This window comes from Theropithecus gelada, chromosome 7a (genome assembly GCF_003255815.1).
Source record: "Theropithecus gelada isolate Dixy chromosome 7a, Tgel_1.0, whole genome shotgun sequence".
Lineage (NCBI taxonomy): Eukaryota > Metazoa > Chordata > Mammalia > Primates > Cercopithecidae > Theropithecus > Theropithecus gelada.
Window position 1 is genome coordinate 57,747 of NC_037674.1, and position 22,048 is coordinate 79,794.

Below are 22,048 nucleotides of genomic sequence, written 5' to 3' on the forward strand. Positions count from 1 at the left end.
GGAGGCGGAGCTTGCAGTGAGCTGAGATCCGGCCACTGCACTCCAGCCTGGGCGACAGAGCGAGACTCCGTCTCAAAGAAAAAAAATATATATATATATATATAAGCCAGAATTCTCTAGTCTATTGAAATTATTGCTCTTTTTCCTTTGCATATAAACCTAAATATTAATCATTTTATTACTTTGTGTTCTACTAAACATACTGTTTAAAATAATTGCAAAGGAAATATTTTACAGCGAGAGGGAAATGAATTTGAAAGTTTACAGAAGACCACCTTTGAGTAATTGCAGTTTGCTTCTGTTGTAGAGCTGTTTACGATCTGTGCTGGAACAAATAGCAGCGTATGGCCAGGTTGTGTTTCGACTCCAGCAGTTCATTGATGAAGTCATGGGACACAGTTCCGAGAGCATGCTGCCTGGAAGTGGGTCTGTTCCTAAGAAGTCAACTGAAGCCCCCTTTAGAACCTACCAGGCTTTCATGTGGGCCCTGTACAAATATTTCATTAGTTTCAAAGAGGAACTTGCAGAAATCGAGAAGTGCATCATCAATAATGGTATTAAATGTTCCTCATCTTTACTCATGCTACACGTAACTTATAATTTGAATGCCATTTAGATTTTTCATCATGTAAGATGGAAAGTTGCCTAGCAAATAAGTAGTTCTCGTGAATGCTTCATTTTAAAAATTATTTTAAATTTGTATTTTTAAATCATTCATATCTCTAAAAATCAAAAATCTACAGAGGATTTAGAGTGAAAAATCTAAATTATTCTTCCTGCACCAGTACCCCAGCCAGTCAGTTCTCCTCTCCAGAGACAACCAGGTCCTCAGCTTCTTTTTTTTTTTTTTTTTTTTTTTGAGACGGAGTTTCGCTCTGTCGCCCAGGCTGGAGTGCAGTGGCCGGATCTCAGCTCACTACAAGCTCCGCCTCCCGGGTTCACGCCATTCTCCTGCCTCAGCCTCCCGAGTAGCTGGGACTACAGGCGCCTGCCACCTCGCCCGGCTAGTTTTTTGTACTTTTTAGTAGAGACGGGGTTTCACCATATTAACCAGGATGGTCTCGATCTCCTGACCTCGTGATCCGCCCGTCTCGGCCTCCCAAAGTGCTGGGATTACAGGCTTGAGCCACCGCGCCCGGCCAGTCCTCAGCTTCTTATGCATCCTCCCAGAAAGAGTTTGAACATACACAAGCAGTGCATATACATATACGCATACCTAGCAGTCATTACACTGCTCTCTTCAAATTTTTCTGATTTAAATTTTGAGGATAATACCACACAAATGTGAAGAGCTTCTATTTTCCTTTTTACAGATTGAGTGTTTCATCATATGGTTGTATCATAGCCCAGTCCCCTTAATGGATTTAGGTTCTTCCCAGGCTTTTGCTATTGTTAGCAGTGCTGCAGTGATAATCACTTCTACATATCCGTAATCGTACACAGGCAGTGAGTTATCTGTAGGGTAGGTTTTTTTTTTTTTTTTTGAGATGAAGGCTTCCTCTGTCACCCAGGCTGGAGTGCAGTGGTGGGATCTCGGCTCACTGCAAGCTCCGCCTCCTGGGTTCAAGCGATTTTCCCGCCTCAGCCTCCCGAGTAACTGATTACAAGTACCTGCCACCATCCCTAGCTAATTTTTGTATTTTCAGTAGAGACAGTCTTTCACCATGTTGACCAGGCTGGCCTATAACTCCTAGCCTTAGGTGATCCGCCCACGTTGGCCTCCCAAAATGCTGGGATTACAGGTGTTAGCTGGGATTATACCACATCCAACCATGTGGGGTAGGTTCTTATAAATGGAATTGCTGGGTCATGTGTGATTTTCCTAAGTTTTGCCACTTTATGGGGAGGTGCAGGTAAATAGATTTATACTCTTGTGAGCCATGTAGATGAATACCTGTTTCCTCACACTCTTGCCATCTGTGTGTTATCAGAGGTTTTGGTCTTCACCAGTATGACAGCTGTAAAATAGCAACCCATGTAGCTTTTTTCCCCTTAACTTTTATTTTGAACTACCACAAAAAATGGTACAGGGAGGCCCTGTGTTCCCATGACTTTGCTTCCCCCAGTGGGAAAACCTCACGTAGTGACAGTACATAATCAAAACTAGGAAACTGACATTGGCACAGCACATTAGCCAAACTGCAGACCTGACACGGCTTCACCAGCATTGCAGGAACTTGCTTTGAGCAGGGGTGGGTGTGGTATCTTCGTGTATGGTTCCAGGTCTTTTTATCACCTGTCTAGCTCCACATGGCCACTTCCATGTTAAGGTCACAGCTGTGCCATCACCTCGCAGGACCTTGCTTCTGCAGCCCTTTGTAGGCACAGCCTGTCTCACCCCTCACTGTAACATCAGCCCATTGGAGGTGTTTTGTTTTACCTAGCGTAATTTTTTAAGTAAGGTCAAGTGACTTTTTGTATGTTCTAGAATCACTCATCTTTCCTTTTCTGTGAACTGTCAGTTCCTTTATATGTTAGTTTTCTGCTGAGTTTTCTTTTTCTCCGTGACTTGCAGGAGTTCTTCCTTAGGGAAATTAGGTCCTTGTGATGTGAGATCAAAATTCACCATCCTCCATTTTGCCCTGCCTGTCCATAAGCCTGGTGATTTGCCAGCATTTGTGTCACGTTTTAGATACATGTATTTTTCTTGCTATTGAGTTTGATTTGTTGAAATTTGCAGATGCTACAATAACTCTTGCAATAGTGGTGGACAAGTTGGCACCTCGATTGGCTCAGCTCAAGGTTCTGCACAAAGTGTTTAGTACTGGAGTAGCAGAAGTTCCACCTGATACTCGAAATGTTGTCCGGGCCTCTCACCTGCTCAACACCCTGTACAAGGCCATTCTTGAATATGACAATGTTGGAGAAGCCTCTGAGCAAACCGTATGTGAGACTTCTGCCTGAAGTGTGTGACTCCATTCTGCACGGCAGAGGACTGGTAGACAGCTGATCGTAGTTCTTTGTTAAATGACACTTGAATGGTGACTCATTGGACAGTTCAGAGTTTTTAAATTGGCTTCCAAATTTGAGGCTGTAGGAAACTGGCTTTTCAGCTCTACTTGCCAAGATCCTCAGAAGGATGAGGCAAGGACAAAACAAGATGTGAGAAATACCTACCTGATGTGTATAGATATTTACAATAACGCTTTCTTACATAAAAACTAACATGTAACTAACATTATGTGAGATACCTGAAGTAGACGCAGTCACAGAAACAAGGTGGAATGCTGGTTACCAAGGGCTGGGGCATGGGGAGCTGTTGTTGAATGGGTACAGAGTTTCAGTTTTACAACATGAAAAGGTTCTGGAGATTTGTCACAATGAAGTGAATGTACTTAAAACCTCTAAACTTAAAAATGGCGAGGGCCAGGCAAAGTGACTCATGCCTGTAATCCCAACACTTTGGGAGGCTGAGGCGGGAGGATTGCTTGAGCCCAGGAGTTTGAGACTTGCCTGGGCAACATAGTGAGGCCCTGTCTTTAAAAAATAAATTAAATTTTTAAAAAATATATAGTTAAGATGATAAACTTTATGTTATATATTTTATATTGTATTTTAAAAAATATAAATCTAGACCAGGCATAGTGGCTCACGCCAGTAGTCCCAGCTACGTAGGAGTCTGAGCTGAGAGGATCACTTGAGCCTAGGAATTTGAGACCAGCCTGGTCAACATACTGAGAGACCCTGTCTCTACAAAAAATTGTTAAAGTAGCCAGGTGTGCTGACACCAGGAATTCGAGACCAGCCTGGCCAACATGGTGCAACCCCGTCTCTACTGAAAATACAAACATCAGCCTAGCGTGGTGGCGAACACCTGTAGGCCCAGCTACTCAGGAGGCTGAGGCAGGAGAATCGCTTGAACCCGGGAGGTTGCAGGGAGCTGAGATCACACCACTACACTGCAGCCTGGGCAATAGAGCAAGACTCTCAAAAAACACAGCCAGCTCTGGAGGCACGTGCTTACGGTCCCAGGTACTCGAGGGGCTAAGGCAGGAAGAAAGTGAGTGTGGAAGGTCGAGGCTGCTGTGAGCCATGTTTGTGCCACTGTACTCCAGCTTGGGTAACAGAACAAGACTCTGTCTCAAACAGTATATAGATTTAAAAATTAAAATCTAACTAGAGGTTGTAATTTAGAATGCTACAGTCTTACTTGGGTATGTACATTAGGTCTGTTTTCTAGTTTGTTGGTATAACTTTTTTTCACACCAATTTAATACCGCATTTCTTTTTTTTTTCTGAGACATAGTTTTGCTTTGTCACCAGGCTGGAGTGCAGTGGCACGATCTCAGCTCACTGCAGCCTCCACCTTCCAGGTTCAAGCGATTCTCCTGCCGTAGCTCCCAAGTAACTGGGACTACAGGTGCACGCTGCCATGGCCAGCTAATTTTTTTTGTTTTTTTGTATTTTACTAGAGATGGGGTTTCACCATGTTGCCCAGGCTGGTCTTGAACTCTTGAGCTCAGGCAATCTGCCTGCTTCAGCCTCCCAAAGTGCTAGGACTACAGGCATGAGCCATGCGCCCAGCCAATATTGCATTTCAGTAAAAAGGAGGTTGATTTTCTCTCAGCACTGCCATTTTTGTTCTCTAAGAACTAGTGGAATGAAGTAATTTCCTCATTCTTTTTTTTTTTTTTGTTTGAGACGGAGTCTCACTCTTGCCCAGGCTGGAGTCCATGGTGCAATCTCGGCTCACTGCAGCCTCCACCTCCTGCATTCAAGCGATTCTTCTGCCTCAGCCCCCCGAGTAGCTGGGACTACAGGTGCACATCACCATGCCCAGTTAAATTTTGGTGGTTTTTTTTGTTTTTTGTTTGAGATGGAGTCTCGCCCTGTCGCCCAGGCTGGAGTGCAATGGCGCAATCTTGGCTCACTGCAACCTTCACCTTCTGGGTTCAAACTATTCTCCTGCCTCAGCCTCCTAAGTAACTGGGATTACAGACACCTGCCACCATGCCCATCTAATTTTTGTATTTTTAATAGAGACGGGGTTTCACCATTTTGGCCGGGCTGGTCTTGAACTCCTGATCTCCTGATCCGCCCACCTCGGCCTCCCAAAGTGCTGGGATTACAGGCATGAGCCACCACGACCAGCTGTATTTTTTTTAATAGAGACAGGGTTTCACCATATTGGCTGGGCTGGTCTCAAACTCCTGACCTTGTGATCTGCCCACCTCAGCCTCCCAAAGTGCTGGGATTACAGGCGTAAGCCACCATACCCAGCCAGTTTCCTCAATCTTAATGGACGCTTTGCTAGTAATAGGATTTCGATAGGGAAACCTTGTTCGCTTGCCTGGGCTGTCTCAGGATACACCTGCTGCCTCTGTGTCATTTTCACTCTCAAGTTTCCCAGTCTGCACTACAAACAATATGATCATCCCATATTTAGGTGAGCTTTTCTTTTTTTTTGAGACAGAGTGGCACTCTGTCGCCAGGCTGGAGTGTAGTGGCGGGATCTTGGCTCACTGCAACCTCCGCCAGCCAGATTCAAGTGATTCTTCTGCCTCAGCCTCCTGGGTAGCTAGTACTACAGGCGCGCGTCACCATGCCCAGCTAATTTTTGTATTTTTAATAGAGAGGGGGTTTCACCATGTTGGCCAGGATGGTCTCGATCTCTTACCTCAGGTGATCCGCCCACCTCTACCTCCCAAAGTGCTGGGATCACAAACATGAGCCACCACGCCCGGCATTTAGGTGAGTTTTTCATAAGGATTTTATAGTGTATGTTTTTGGATTTTTAATTTCTTTGTGCCCCCAAAAAACATAGAAATCCGATCACTTTTTTAAAGGCATTTCAGAAATGTTTAAACCTCCTTTTATTCTAGTGACCAGGGAACCCCGAGAGCTGACCGTACACCTCTCTGCCTCAGGTCTCCCTGCTGTTCTCTCTCTGGGTGGAAACGGTACGGCCTTACCTGCAGACGGTGGACGAGTGGATCGTGCATGGGCATCTGTGGGATGGCGCCAGGGAGTTCATCATCCAGAGGTGAGCTGCAGCAGAGCACAGGGTCACTGGGGGCTGCCATCACCAGTTTCCTCCCTGTGAAAGTCGAATGCTTTCGTTAGTTTCAAATGGTACTGAGGGAGCACAGTTCACATCACAGAACTTGTCGTCGTCATAGGCAAGTTCCGTTTCATTTTTATGGAAGATGTCAGTGATACCAGGTGATTAAAAATATCTTTATCCAAGTTTTGTCACTCCACAACTTTTCTTAAGCAAACTGTATTTTTCAATGATAGTATATTTATGGCAAGCTAGTAAACACTGCTTCCCATAAAATGAGTTTAGGTGATATTAGATGGTTTGAACTATTTTCATTGTAAATTATCGGTAAAGAGATACAGAAAATTATAAAATATGCCTCTAATATGTTTATTTCTCTGAATTATCTACTGATTTTTTACCTTAGTATAATATTTAACAAAACAATTAAGGAAAATCTTATTCCATTTATGACAGTTTCCCTTCAGTTAATTGATTTTTCTGAACGGAATCATACAAACAATGTAGAGCTATTTGTGCTCTTTTAACCCAATTTTAAATTATGCGGTATATTTAGATATATGGTTTCTATTGATAGCTATCCATTGAACTCATCGGGAAGGATAATTTTAAGTCTTTAGTGTTCTGGAAGGGTAGCAATATGTATGCAATGCTCACGTGAGTGAACTGACCCTTCCTTCAACTCAGTCTCATGTCTGTCACTGTGTTCTGATTCATCAATCTCATGTGAGAATTTTTGTGGCAAGTGGGACTCTGACTGTTCTTCTAGAGTGATGATTGACCATCATTTTATTGTTAAAAGTAGTCCAGTTAAGAATCTTTGTAGGGAAAATGATAGAGAAGTCTGCAAATTAGTTTCACAGGAGATGGTAAATGGGTAAACTTTTATTCTACTTCTAAAGAGGACCAAATTAGTCATATTTTAAATAATTTCAATTCAAGAAACTATTTCTGCTTACTTAAATTTTACTTATACCATTCCAACTATTTATTCCCTTTTCTCTTTAAACTGAGCTGAGATTAAAACTGCCCCATTTTGCCTAAAGATTGCTTCCATTTACTAATAATTAATATCACTTTTTGTAATGTCTGGACAACAAACTAGAGCAAGTATGCTGTTTTTTAAGGAAGAGAAATAAGAGTTTAAAATCCTTTTGAATCTCTTTAGAAACAAAAATGTTCCAGTTAATCACAGAGACTTCTGGTATGCAACTTACACGCTGTATAGTGTATCAGAAAAGACAGAAAATGAAGAAAAAATGAGTGATAATGCTAGTGCGAGTTCCGGCAGTGACCAGGGGCCCTCCAGCAGGCAGCACACCATGGTGTCCTTCCTCAAACCTGTCCTGAAGCAGATCATAATGGCTGGCAAGTCGATGCAGCTGCTGAAGAACCTGCAGTGTGCGGAGAGCACCACCTGCCAGGCAGGAGCCAGAGGTACCTGTTTTGTCTTCCCGTGTGTCCCTCGGTGTTGGGACACCTGACCCTACTCGCTCTTGTCATCCTGATACCTAATTATTTTGTAGTTTGCAAGTCATCGAATCCTCTTATGTCAGTGGTAATTATCATCATGGTTGAATTAATAATCATGCTGCTCTTGATTTTTTAAAAGACTGTCTTCATTGAAAACTTTCAGTGCTGTGTTTGAAAAGGCAGCGACGGTAAGTTCCACATGCATTTTCCTCACTCCGGATTCCTTAGGACTGGAACTTTAGAAAGTAATTCCCTGCCATTTCTTTTCTTATTTTTATAAATTGACATGGTAATTGTACATATTCTTGGGGTACATAGTGATGTTTTGATACGTATACAGTGATCAGATCAGGATGATTAGCATTTCCATCATCTCAAACATTTACTACTTCTTTATGTTGGGGACATTCAGTATCCTCGTCTTTGCTGTGTGCAACTCTACAATACATTATTAACTGTCATCATCCCATAGTGATACAGAGCACTGGAGCTACTCCTTCCAGCTAGCTATTTGTGTCCTTTAACAAATATCTGCCTCTTCCTCCCTTCCCCCTACAAAATCCAGCATCTGGTATCCTGCTCTGCTTTTTACTAATATGAGATCAACATTTTTTAGCTACCACATGAGTGACAACAAGCAGTGTTTAACTTTCTGTTCCTGGCTTATTTCACTTAACATAATGTCCACCATTTCCATCAGCGTTGCTGCAAACAGCAAGATTCATTCTTTTTTATCTTTGAGTTATATATATATACATGTACCACAGTTTTTTTTACCCATTCATCTGTTGTTGGGCACCTAGGTTGATTCCGTATCTTGGCTGTGTGAATACTGCTGCAGTAAACATGGGGTGCAGATGTCTCTTTGATGTCCTGATTTCCTTTCCTTTGGATAAATGCCCACTGGTGGGATTGCTATATTATATAGTAGTTCTATTTGTAGTTTTTTGAGGAACCTCCAAACTGTTCTCCATAGTGTCTGTAGTAGTTTATATTCCCACCAACATTGTGTGAGAGTTCCCTTTTCTCCACATCCTCACCAGCATTTGTTATTTTTTGTTTTCGTGATAAGTAGCCATCCTGTCTGGGTGAAATAACTCATTGTGGTTTTGATTTGCATTTTCCCTAATAATTAGTGATGCTGAGCATTTTTTTTCTATTTCTGGGCCATTTGTATGACTTCTTTGGAGAAATGTCTGTTGGGATCATTTGTTCCCCCCGCTGCTTTTTTTTTTTTTTTCTGAGACAGGGTTTTACTCCCGTCACCCAGGCTGGAGTGCAGTGGTGCATTCTGGCTACTGCAAGCTCTGCCTCCCTGGCTCAAGTGATTCTCCTGCCTCAGCCTCCTGAGTAGCTGGGGTTACAGGCACCTGCCACCACACCTGGCTAATTTTTTGTGTTTTTAGTAGAGATGGGGTTTCACCATGTTGGCCAGGTTGATCTCGAACTCCTGAACTCAGGTGATCCACCCGCCTTGGCCTCCCAAAGTGCTGGGATTACAGGCGTGAGCCACCGTGCCCTGCCTCATCCATTGAATTCTTTCACTGTAAAATTTGCTTGTGTGTTAAACATTTGTTTCTGTTGAATTTCTCATTCAAATCATTCTTTTCCTAATTTTGTTGAATGTTTATTTGTACTCTCTTGTATCTCACTGAGTCTCCTTAAGATTTTAATTCTGAATTATTTTTCCAGCATTTCGTATATCATTGTAGTCTCTTACTGGAGAATTACTGGTTTTCTTGGGAGGTGTCATGTTTCTTTGCTTTTTCATGTTTGATGTATTTCTACATTTATTTCTACACATCTGGTGGGAAAGTCACCTTTTCCAATTTTATGGAGTATGTTTTGTAAAGAGTTATTCATATGAATGGGTCTTGGGGTATGGGTTCAGTGGGATGCATTGGCCTTGGTTCTGGATGAATGCAGTAGTGTAGTCTCCATGTACTTTCTTCAGTTGTAATCCACTTTAGTGATGTTTGCAAGTGCCTCAGTGGCCTACACTGAGGGGGTTTGTGACAACAGTGGCACAACTGGCCGGGCGTGGTGGCTCATGCCTGTAATCCCAGCACTTTTTTTCTTTCTTTTTTTTTTTGAGACAGAGTCTTGCTCTGTCACCCAGGCTGGAGTGCAGTGGCATGCTCTCAGCTCACTGCAAGCTCTGCCTCCTGGGTTCAAGTGATTCTCTTGTCTCAGCCTGCTGAGTAGATGGGATTACAGGCATGTGCCACCATGCCTGACTCATTTTTGTATTTTTAGTATAGATGGGGTTTTATCATGTTGGTCAGGCTGGTCTTGAACTCCTAACCTCAAGCAATCCACCCTCCTTGGCCTCCCAAAGTGTTGGCATTACAGGCGTGAGCCACCACACCTGGCCAATCCCAGTACTTTTGGAGGCCAAGGCAGGTGGATTACTTGAGGCCTGTTTCTCAGGCCCAGGACGTGGGTACAGGGCTGCTTGGTAGTCTGGGTGCATGTCTGCCTGGACAGTTCAAGGGGCTCTTTTTCAGTCCTGGGACATGGTCACATGGCTTATTGACAGCCCTAGGTATGTATCTGCCAGTGGCAGCCCAGGAGGCTGCTTCTGAGGCCCAGCATGTGGGTGGAAAGCTGCTCTGCTGGCCTGAGGGTGTCTTTACTGGGGGTGGTCTTCAAGGTTCTTTCTCAGGTTTGGGATATGGTTGCCAGCTGGCTCAGAACATGCCCACCAAGGGCAGACCACAGGGCTGTTTGCAGGCCCAGTATGCAGGCCTGTGGCTGCTCAGCTGACCTGGGGTCGTGACTCCCAGGCGCTGCCTCTGGGGCTGCTTCTTAAGCAATGGATGCAGCGCAAGGCTGCTCAAGAAGCCTAGGTACATGCCTGCCAGGGCAGCCTCTGAAACTGTTTCTCAGACCCTGAATGCTGGCCCAGGGCCACTGGGTAGGCCCCGGGCCTGTTTGCAAGGGGTTGGTGCTAGGGGGCTGTTTCTCAGTTCCTGAGCACAGGTCTGTAACTGCTCCACCAGCCTGGAGGCATGTCAGCTGGTAGGAAGCTCAGGGGCCTGTTCCCACCCTCTAGAGATGGCACAGCAGTTCGGCCAGCTCAGCGGTGGGTTCGGTCTCTCAGGGCTGCCAGACTATTCCTCTGGCTGGAAGTGCAGTGGCAGGGGCTGGTTTTCCTGCTGTGCAGGACCAGAATCACAGCCGATCCTGGGCCCAGGCTCCACATAGCTGGGGTTGTGGTGTTCAACCACCCCTGTGGCCTTGGTGGAATGAGGATGGAGCCCCAGTGGCTGGGGGGCAGGAGAGGTGCAGTGGCTACTGGCCCAGAGGAGGGTGTGCTCCAGAGATGGCTCTGGTCTTTATTTATTTATTTATTTATTTTTGAGACAGAGTCTCGCTCTTTTGCCCAGGCTGGAGTGCAGTGGCACAATCCCGGCTCACTGCAAGCTCTGCTTCCTGGGTTCATGCCATTCTCCTGCCTCAGCCTCCCGAGTAGCTGGGACTACAGGTGCCCGCCACCATGCCCGGCTAATTTTTTGTATTTTTTTAGTGGAGACGGGGTTTCACTGTGTTAGTCAGGATGGTCTCAATCTCCTAACCTTGTGATCCACCCGCCTCAGCCTCCCAGAGTGCTGGGATTACAGGTGTGAGCCACTGTGCCCGGCCCTAGCTCTGGTCTTAAGATGGTGCCATGCTGCAACAGCTTGGCTCAAAGGGGTGGGTGGGGAAGGCACACCTTGTGCCCCTAACCCAGGGCAAGGCAGCTGCGTGAATTGCCAGCAGCCTCCAAACTGGGCTCAGAGCTCGTGGGAACTGTGGAATCCTCCTGTGTTAAGGACTGTAGGTGTTTGTGGGGGCTGGTGGGTTTCTTCTGCTTACCCTTACCCAACGATGGGAAGTCCTTCTTAACTCCAGACCAGCCTGATCTGAGAAGGAAAGATGGGGCTGCGGAGGCTGTGAGCCTCCACACTGCCCTCCTGGGCCTCCAGTCACCAGCACTGTCACACTCCCCCACATCTTTTTTTTTTGAGACAGAGTCTTGCTCTGTCACCCAGGCTCTAGTGCAATGGCACAATCTTGGCTCACTGCAAGCTCGGCCTCCCGGGTTCACGCCATTTTCCTGCCTCAGCCTCCCCGGCAGCTGGGACTACAGGCGCCCGCTACCACACCCAGCTAATTTTTTTGTATTTTTAATAGACACGAGGTTTCACCGTGTTAGCCAGGATGGTCTCAATCTGACCTCGTGACCCGCCCACCTCGGCCTCCCAGAGTGTTGGGATTACAGGTGTGAGCCACCGGCCGCGGCCTCCAATCAGATCTTAACTGTTGAGTCGTTGCTTTGGTCCTATCTTGCTGTTGGGGAGGTGCACCAGGTGTCTCTAGGTAGCCGCCTTGCCGGCATCACTCCCTCTAGCATTTTATTTTATTTTATTTATTATTTTTTTCGAGACCAAGTCTCCCTCTGTTCGCCAGGCTGGAGTGCAGTGGCATGATCTCACCGCAACCTCTGCCTCCTGAGCTCAAGTGATTTCTCGTGCCTCAGCTTCCCCAGCAGCTGGGACTACAGGCGTGAGCCACCATGCCCAGCTAATTTTTGTATTTTTAGTAGAGATGGGGTTTCACCATGTTGACCAAGCTGGCCTCGAACTCTTGATTTCAGGTGATCCACCTGCCTTTTAAAGTGCTGGGATTACAGGCGTGAGCCACCATGCCCAACCCTTCTGGCATTTCTTAATGCAGTGCGTTAGTCCTTGAGGACCATGAACCGTGGCTGATAAGAATTTCTTTATGAGCAGTTCAGACTCGATCATAAATTTCAAGAAAATGATGCAATTTAATATATTCAAAGTTTTATCCTATAATCCCAGCACTTTGGGAGGCTGAGGCAGACAGATCTCAAGGTCAGGAGATTGAGACCATCCTGGTCAACATGGTAAAACCCTGTCTCTACTAAAAATACAAAAATTAGCTGGGCATGGTGGTGCGTGCCTATAATTCCCTGCTACTCAGGAGGCTGAGGCAAGAGAATCGCTTGAACCAGGGCGTCGGAGAGTGCGGTGAGCCAAGATCGCACCACTGCACTCCAGTCTGGTGACAGAGTGAGACTCCGTCTCAAAAAAAAAAAAAAGTTTTATCAACTGACTAAAAAGACTTGGAAGGGCCAGGCACGGTGGCTCAGGCCTGTAATCCCAGCACTTTGGGAGGCCGAGACGGGCGGATCACGAGGTCAGGAGATCGAGACCATCCTGTGGCTAACATGGTGAAACCCCGTCTCTACGAAAAATACAAAAATTAGCCGGGCGTGATGGTGGGTGCCTGTGGCCCCAGCTACTCGGGAGGCTGAGGCAGGAGAATGGCATGAACCTGGGAGGCAGAGCTTGCAGTGAGTGGAGATTGCGCCACTGCACTCCAGCTTGGGCAACACAGCGAGACTCCGTCTCAAAAAAAAAAAAACACTTGGAAGATAAAGATGTGACCTTATTTATACATCTCAATCATCTCAATGTTATATTAATTATATTACTGTATCTACTTGAAATAAGTAGATGCAACACTTATTTTCACTTTGTGGAGTATTTCCTTCTTATGTAATGAGCTTACCAGGGCCGCTGTCAGAAGTGTTTTTTCCAGTGAGACTGTGACTCTTACCAGTGTTAGCATAGTGTTATGCAGGATCGTAGGAACTTTCAAGTGTTCTGATTAGGATCTTACTCTGTTCAGAAAAAAAAAAATTAGCTTATATGTTGTAATTGTATGAACTTTGCAGTTGTTTAACAGAGAATATAAAAATGTTGAGTTTTGCTACACTGTAAAGGTAAGGAAACAGGGATAGACCCTCCTAGAGGAAAGGGAAATTTTTTTTTTTTTTTTTGAAGACAGCTATCACTTCTATTGCCCAAACTGAACTGGACTGCAGTGGCCTGATCTCGGCTCATTGCAACCTTCACCTCCCAGTGCTCAAGCAATTCTCGTGCTTCAGCCTCCCAAGTAGCTGGGACCACAGGCACATGCCACTGCACTCAGCTAATTTTTTTGTAAAGCTGGGGTTTCACCATGTTGCCCAGGCTGGTCTCAAACTCCTGAGCATAAGTGATCCACCCACCTCAGCTTCCTAAAGTGCTAGGATTACAGGCATAAGCCACCGCACCCAGACATGATATTATTTAATATTTCTTGGGCCAGGCACGGTGGCTTACACCTGTTATCCCAGCACTTTGGGAGGCCAAGGTCGGCGGATCACTTGAGGTCAGGAGTTTGAGACCAGCCTGACCAACATGGTGAAACCCTATCTCAACTAAAAAAAAAAAAAAAAAAAGCAAAATTAGCTGGGCATGATGGTACATGCCTGTAATCCCAGCTTCTTGGCAAGCTGAGGCAGGAGAATTGCTTGAACCCGGGAGGCGGAGGTTGCAGTGAGCCAGGGTCGCACCATTGCGCTCCAGCCTGGGCAACAAGAGCGAAACTCTGTCTCGAAATACATATATATATATTTTTTTGTTACTTAATGTTAATATTAAACAGAACATAGTTCACCTTACGTATTTCTTTATGTTTTAGATGCAGAAAGAAAAAGTTTATACACTCTCTTTCTGGAATCTGTACAGTCCCGTCTTCGACATGGAGAAGATTCCACTCCACAGGTTCTTACTGAGCAACAGGCAACCAAGGAGAACCTAATGAAGATGCAGTCCATTGCTGAAAGGCATCTTGAACTGGATGATGTTCATGATCCACTGCTTGCCATTAACTTTGCAAGGTGATCCACAGCCGCAGGGTTATCAGGAATTGAAATGGCATAATTTGTGCAATGTTTGCTAACTGTTTATTTCTGGCAGGTAGGGCTTTCCAGGCCTAAAAACAAAAACGCTTGTAGGCTATCCTTTCTTTTTTTGGTTTGTTTTTGTTTTTGTTTTCGTTTGAGATGGAGCCTCACTCTATCACCCAGGCTGGAGTGTAGTGGCGTGATCTTGGCTCACTGCAACCTTCGCCTCCCAGGTTAAGCAGTTCTCCTACCTCGGCCTCCCAAGTACCTGGGACTACAGGCATGTGCCACCATGCCCAGCTAATTTTTGTATTTTTAGTAGAGACAGGGTTTCGCCATGTTGGCCATCTCAAACTCCTGACCTCAGGTGATCTGCCCACCTCGGCCTCCCAAATTGCTGGAATTACAGGTGTGAGCCACTGCGCCCTGCCTATCCTTTATAACAAGCAGAATGCAAGATGTTGTGCCTCCCTATTTCAGGTGTATAGTTTGGATTCCATGTCGTTTGTGGAAGTCTGCAAACTTGGCCCTGCCACCATATGGTACCACTTTTGTCTGTGCCCTCGGGCCCCTGGAAGTGTCATCATTTACCCAGAATATGCTGAAACTCTGGGCCATGAGTGGGCCCTCGACACCCATTGAGTCAGGGTCCCCATTGGCGTATAGTATTCCTGGGCTTAAGCTGCTTTTCAGCACTTAGTCCATTAGAGTAAGTCATTAATACCCACACAGTTCCGAGTTGTCTGATGGCCAGCATTTGCTGTGTCCAGCCCTCATCACTAGGAAGACCAGCTCTAGTACCTGAGCCTAAGGCAGTGGCAACTTCAAGAGACTGGTTCACTCAAAGGATATTTTTGGGAGAAAGATTTTTCTCTTTCTGTAGTAGTTGGTAACTTCAAGACTAAAGGTAAAAATGGGACTTTAGGGTTTTAAGAGAATTCTGTTGACAGCAGCTCATAAAAAGAAGACACATTTTTATCTTGAAGGATGTATTTGGAGCAGAGTGACTTTCACGAGAAGTTTGCTGGTGGTGATGTATGTGTGGATAGATCATCGGAATCTGTGACATGCCAGACTTTTGAGTTAACGCTGAGATCCTGCCTCTATCCTCATATTGACAAGCAGTATCTAGATTGCTGTGGAAATCTCATGCAAACTCTAAAAAAAGATTACAGGTAAAACAGTAATTTAATTTTGGAAGTAGTAAATAGTTGATTGTACTTGAACAGTTGAGATTATTTTAAAATCTATTTCAATTCAATTTTTATTAGAGTAGGAAATGGATATGCAGTAAACAATTTTTTAAGAGAAATCAATTGACCATCAATATTTTCTTAACTATGTTGTGAAACTTAATTCTGTATTTCTGAGAATCTTTCCCAAAACAAATACAGAAAAAGCTTGTACAAAAATTACAAAGTTTGTTATCAGAATGAAAAAGACTAAATTACTTAGTGATAGATGACTAGTTCTTGAAACTATGGTGTATCCATAAATATGGCATATACATACCCACGTATGAACTTCGTAAAGTTCATAAAAATTATGGCAATTTAAAAGCAGGATATATAATATGGTAGGAACTAGGTTTTCTTAACGCGTAGAAAAGACAGGAAAGAAACATTCCAAAAATTAAATATTAATGATGGAAATCCACCATAAATTATGGGATTTGGATTTTTTTTGTTAATATTTTTGTGACTGCCCAATTTTCTATCATTTAGTTATAGAAGATAACCTTTGTGATGATGAAAACCTATGCTGTTTTTATTATTGGAACAGGTTTAAGAGGTGTTAATATTTCTAATTTTAGTAAATGTAGAATGTAAACTTGTTTCACTAAAAACAGGGTACAAAACCTGGTGTTGATCCAGAATCCTGCCTTACGAACACCAGAGATCTTTGTGTCACTCATTTTCTCTCCATGCAGGTTGGTAGAATACTTGCAAGCCATGAGAAATTTTTTCTTAATGGAAGGAGGAGATACCATGTATGACTTCTACACATCCATTTTTGATAAAATAAGAGAAAAGGAAACGTGGCAGAATGTGTCTTTTCTTAATGTCCAACTCCAAGAAGCAGTAGGACAGCGTTATCCTGAGGATAGTTCACGGTAAATTATGGAAGCCACCTTTATTTAAATTAGTATAACATGAACTATGTGCCAATAAGTCTTCTATGAATTACACAGATTATTTTATCCTCATACTATTCCTGTGAGTTTTACTAATATTATTTTACTTATTAGAAAATGGAGGCCAGGCACGGTGGCTCATACCTGTAATCCCAGCACTTTGGGAGGCAGAGGCGGTGGATCACCTGAGGTCAGGAGTTCAAGACCAGCCTGGCCAACATGGTGAAACTCCATCTCTACTAAAAATACCAAAAGCATGGTGGCAGGCACCTGGAATCCTGGCTACTTGGGAGGCTGAAGCAGGAGAATCTCTTGAACCTGGGAGGCAGAGGTTGCAGTGAGCCAAGATCACACCACTGCATTCCAGCCTGGGCGTCAAGAACGAGACTCCATTTTAAAAAAAAGAAAATTGAGGCAGAGGCCAGCTAAGTGAGTCTGCCGCTAAACAAGAAAAGATGTTGAGATGCCACCATATGGCCAGGTGCAGTGGCTCATGCCAGTAATCCTAGCACTTTGGGAGGCCAAGTTGGGAGGATTGCTTGAGCTCAGGAGTTTGCAGCCAGTCTGGGCAACATAGTGGGACCTCGTCCCTACAAAAAAACGTTGCCACCATCCAGCCTGTCAGGGTCTGGTGGCCTCCTTCACATGGCTGGAGCCAGTGCTTCCTCTCTCTCAGCTCCCACACGTGAGGTTTATCAGTCCCGCCTCCTAGAGAATGCCCTGACCTCGCAGAACTGGCTCAGACCTCCCCGATGGCCTCTGTCTCTCAGCCTCACTCCCTTCCACCAAAACAGACTTGACCCTCACCAGAGTGACCTCAGACCACCAGCAGTGACTTCCACCACTCATGCGTGTGCTCCCTGTGGGTGCCTCCTAACAAATGGACTAAGCTTTGTCTCAGAAGGGAGAAAGCTATTAACTGTCTGGCTCCGTTTTCCCAGCCTCATGTGTTGCACCATACACACCACGTTCTCTCTCCTATCTCACTTTGCATTTCAGGGATCTCAATATTTCTGGTGTCTGCACGTGCTGTCCTCTCGCCTCCCTGTGACATACTCTCCAATTCTTGGGCCGGCAGAGGTCTGCTCACTGCTGCATCTTCATGTGCTGTGCTGGGCTGGGAGTCCCTGGAGGGAAGAGAGAGTGGCTTTCTATTGCCTGCTCAGTGCAGCAGCTAACTTAGTATTGAATTTGGTAGATATCTACTGAGCACTGAGTGAATGCGTGCATACCAGGCCATTAAGAGCTAAAAATTCTTTTTTTTGAGACGGAGTCTTGCTTTGTCGCCCAGGCTGGAGTGCACTGGTGCGATCTCGGCTCACTGCAAGCTTCGCCTCCAGGGTTCAGACCATTCTCCTGCCTCAGCCTCTTGAGTAGCTGGGACTACTGGCTCCCGCCACCATGCCCGGCTAATTTTTTTTATTTTTACTAGAGATGGGGTTTCACCGTGTTAGCTAGGATGGTCTCGATCCGACCTCGTGATCCACCTGCCTCGGCCTCACAAAGTGCTGGGATTACAGGTGTGAGCCACCGCGCCCGGCCGAGAGCTAAAAATTCTGACTAGTGCCTGTGTCACAATCAGCCAGTTCATAATCACGCTGCCCTTTGACAGCTCTGGTTTGGAAGTTCGCTCCCCACTTTAAACCTTCTTCATATGCATGCAGGCCTCCCCTCTTAGTGCCTCTGTGACTGTGGAAGAGAACGTTTCTCAGGAACCACTGATGGGACTATTTTGAGGATTAAATGAGCTAAGGACACATAATAGTGCCTGGCACTTGGACATTTTCATGTCCATGTTAGATGCTTGCTTTCCCATGTGAGTCACGTTCAGACCTGTCTTGAACTCGTGGATGAAGCACTGCACAACACCTCTGGTGTAGAAGCAGACCCCGTCCCATCTTGATGGGGCTCTCAAAGCAATACTCTCACCGCATGCTCAGCTCCCTCGAGCTGTTCTGCTCGTCCTCCCCTGCCCACCCCCAACCTCAGCAGAGGCTTCATCTTCCCAGCCATTGCCTGAGGTTTACTGTCTTCCTCAGCTTCATCTTTTTTCTAATTACTACCATTGTTGTGTCTCTTCTACAACTAAACTCATTATGTAAAAGCTTTCCCCCTCTCTTACTTCTAAATCCAAATTTCAGCTCTGGAATATATGTTAGAAAAGATACATTTGTTGAAATGTTTGCATTTCTTTTATGAAATGCAGTATCTTTTGGGGAATATTGTGTAAATACTAATTATTTTAAAAGGATTTTTGTGTGACATAGTGCTTTCACAAACTAAAACTGAAATTTCTTTCTTTAGTCTATCTATATCTTTTGAAAATGTTGACACAGCTAAGAAGAAACTGCCTGTTCATATCTTAGACGGTCTGACCCTCAGCTACAAGGTATATGCTTATATTATTTGTATGAACAGTGTTTTCTACTAAAATTAAAACATGCAAGTAATTGGTTATTTCTGTTCTAATTGTGTTTTTGTTTCATAGGTCCCATGGCCCGTGGACATTGTTATAAGTTTGGAATGTCAAAAAATTTATAATCAAGTGTTTCTTCTCCTACTGCAAATAAAGTGGGCAAAATATAGTCTGGATGTTTTACTTTTTGGTGGTAAGATTTGTTTTCAGCAGATAAATTGTAATTTAATTTAATTTTAGCCCTTAATAAAAGAGGTTGGTGGGGAAGGGAAGCATACGGAGATCTGGAAAAAAGAAAAAAAAGAGGTTGGTGGTTGTCGATCTTTTTTAATGTGTATAGAAATGCCAAAATGGTGCGTATTCCAGCAGTGGGTTTACGGATGTCAAATACCTGAAAGAAAGATCAGGAAGTTGTATGTACAGTTGATCTGAAATGCAACAACTTGGTTAGGAAAAGTGATACAGGGAACTTTCCCCACTGCACCTTCCAGAGGCACTGAGGTTCGGTTCCTGCCACCCCTGCCATTGCTTTCTGTGGTACCAGGGCCACATCCCTCCGAGTTTCTGCCAAAAACAGGCATCATGGTGCAGTGGGGCTTGAGTTGATGCTCTTTCTGTCCACTGTGCTCTTCCCAACTTTTATAGAACTGGTTAGTACTGCGGAAAAACCACGACTTCAAGAAGGCCTTGTATGTGAACAAGACACAGTTGCTCAGTTTGGACCACAAAAAGAACCAGTAAGACAGCAGATTCATCGCATGTTCCTCTTAAGAGTGAAGCTCATGCATTTCGTGAACAGCTTGCACAACTACATCATGACCAGGGTTTGTGCCTCTCCCATTTGCTTCAGTGCTATCGCCTTATCTATACAGTTGTTCATAGAGAATTACTCATAATGTGTTTATAAATACAAAATGCCTACAGACTGTGAAAATGGGACATGTAGCAAATTTGATCATAAAATAACATGGCAGTGGGAGGAATGTTTTTGTAATTATACCGGAATGTGTGTATCCAGAGGCCGCTGTCCCTCCTGTCCAGCAGCCCCTGGGGACAGGCACAGCCACAGCTCCTCTTCTGGAATTGCCTTCAGAACGTGCCGCGTAGTCCTTTAGTGTTCAATAGTGATGACAGCTGTCCCTAGAAAATGGCTCCAATGTTTAGTAACAGCCAAAATCCACTGTGGTGTTTGGGAGGAAGATGCAGCCAGGTGATAGACTTTTTTCTTAAAAAACAAGAGGTAACTCACTACAAAGTAAGTGAAACGGTTTTTCTGGTACATCTAATAGCCAGTTCTAGAGGAAGTTTGAAAGAAGGGTTCAGAAATTGGAACAAGAGCGGTATTATTAGATGACAGTATGCATTTGGGGTTTGAATTGTTGTTTAGACCTGTTTATACCTGGTCTGTGAGTTCTGAAAAGAGCAGTGTTATTGAGGACAGTGTGCATTTGGCATTTGAATTGCTGTTTAGACCTGTTTATACCTGGTCTGTGAGTTCTGAAACCCACCTTGCTTGGGTGAAGTGAGCCACTGAAGCCTGTGTTTTGGACGGGAAGGCTATGGCAGAGGGGCTCCATGTTTCCCCTGACTGCATTACTGACCTTCGCAAGGTTGGCCTTCATTAAGCCCCTAATTGTTAAGAGTAAATGATAAGAGTTTAAGTTTTTTCTTAGTTTGTTTTTTATTTGAAGTATGCTTATACTCATTTTAGAGAAAGATCAGTGTATGAGAAAAGGAACTTAAGAAACAAATTCACTGTAATTTGTATAAAAGTAACACATTTGCTTGATTTTTTTTTTTTTAATCAATGTGTCTTATATACAGTTCAATGTACTTGCCCCTTCCTGCCAGGGAATCTGTTAGTCCAGACTTTGGCGTTCATTCATTCACTGTGCAAGTGGGTGTCCTACAGGACTGACCCCCGCCTCCTCTTTGGATCAGCACGCCAGCGTATCCAGCCAGCCTTTAAAGAATGGTACTTTACGAAACTTTCTAGATGTGATTATTGAAGGAGGAATTTGAGAGAAGTAGAAGGGCTTAGTAAAGAAGATTTGTGTGCAGCACACAAGTCCTCAAGGCTGCTGATTAAGCTTTTTGTCTTTCTCTTCCAAGATTCTCCACAGTACAGGGCTGGAGTTTCAACATCAAGTCGAGGAAGCCAAGGATTTAGATCAGTTGATTAAAATTCACTATAGGTATCTGTCAACCATCCATGACCGGTGTCTGCTGAGAGAAAAGGTACATGAGATGTCTCTTGCAGATGTGGCCCCTGCTGGGCGAGTGGCGCTGTCTGCCTGCTTTGGAATTTTATGATGATGAAGCTTCTGTCCTGTAGAATATTCTTTAAGGAAGAACCAGATCAAATGAGGTTACAAACAAATGCCCCAGGCCAGCCACAGTGGCTCACGCCTATAATCCCAGCACTTTGGGAAACTGAGGCGGGCAGATCTTATGAAGCCAAGAGTTCAAGACCAGCCTGGACAACATAGGAAGACTCTGTCTTTACAAAAAATTAAAAAGATTAGCAGACACAGTGGTGTACACCTGGAGGCCCAGCTACTTCCGAGGCTGAGGTGGGAGCATTGTTTGAGGCCAGTAGTTCGAAGCTGCAATGAACTGTGATCACACCACTGCACTCTGCTCTCCAGCTTGGGTAACAGAGCAAGACCTTGTCTCAAAAAAAAAAACAAGGAGGAGTGCCCTATTCATAGAAGTTGTATCTAAGAGCAACATGAGAACCGTGTTTGATAGTCAGCACTCACTCTGCGTTACTCTTGGATTCAGTTGGAAAATCATGTCTGCAGTTAATAGTATGTCCACTTCCTGTGAATAGACGGAATTCCGTCGTGTTAAAACCATTGGAATTCTTTATCCTAGTTTCATTGGTGAATTTAAGTGGCCATCCCAGGAAAAGGTCTTAACAGTTTGTTCTGTTGGTTTGGCTCTACTGCTAATACCGCCTGTATGTTCCATTCAGTGAATGCATGTGCCTGTTCCCAAGTGGGCATGGTTCAGAGCCTAGTACCCTTCCATATACATAGAAGGCAGTCACAGTAGTGAGGAGCTTTTTCTGTGATTCATTTAAAATAGGTAAAAGTGCTAGTATCAGTGTCCAAACCTAGTTACAGTTTGTGTTCTGTGACTTTGGTCTCCAGGTCAGCTTTGTGAAAGAAGCTATCATGAAGGTGTTGAACTTGGCCCTCATGTTTGCAGACGGTTGGCAGGCAGGCCTGGGCACTTGGCGGTAAGTATGTGACTTCTGAAGCATCTGTGCTCTAACCA

General features: G+C 44.5%; 1 protein-coding gene across 1 annotated transcript in view; it reads left to right on the forward strand.

The window, feature by feature from the left end:
• The window catches only part of TUBGCP5 (tubulin gamma complex associated protein 5), a 45,424-nt gene that overhangs the window by 19,803 nt on the left and 3,573 nt on the right, over positions 1-22,048 (forward strand). Inside the window, 12 exon segments of the mRNA XM_025390701.1 lie at positions 308-554; positions 2,681-2,883; positions 5,868-5,983; positions 7,170-7,438; positions 14,012-14,210; positions 15,203-15,391; positions 16,147-16,329; positions 18,655-18,739; positions 18,839-18,959; positions 19,412-19,590; positions 20,879-21,004; positions 21,922-22,010. Coding sequence (XP_025246486.1) covers positions 308-554; positions 2,681-2,883; positions 5,868-5,983; positions 7,170-7,438; positions 14,012-14,210; positions 15,203-15,391; positions 16,147-16,329; positions 18,655-18,739; positions 18,839-18,959; positions 19,412-19,590; positions 20,879-21,004; positions 21,922-22,010 — 2,006 coding nt within the window.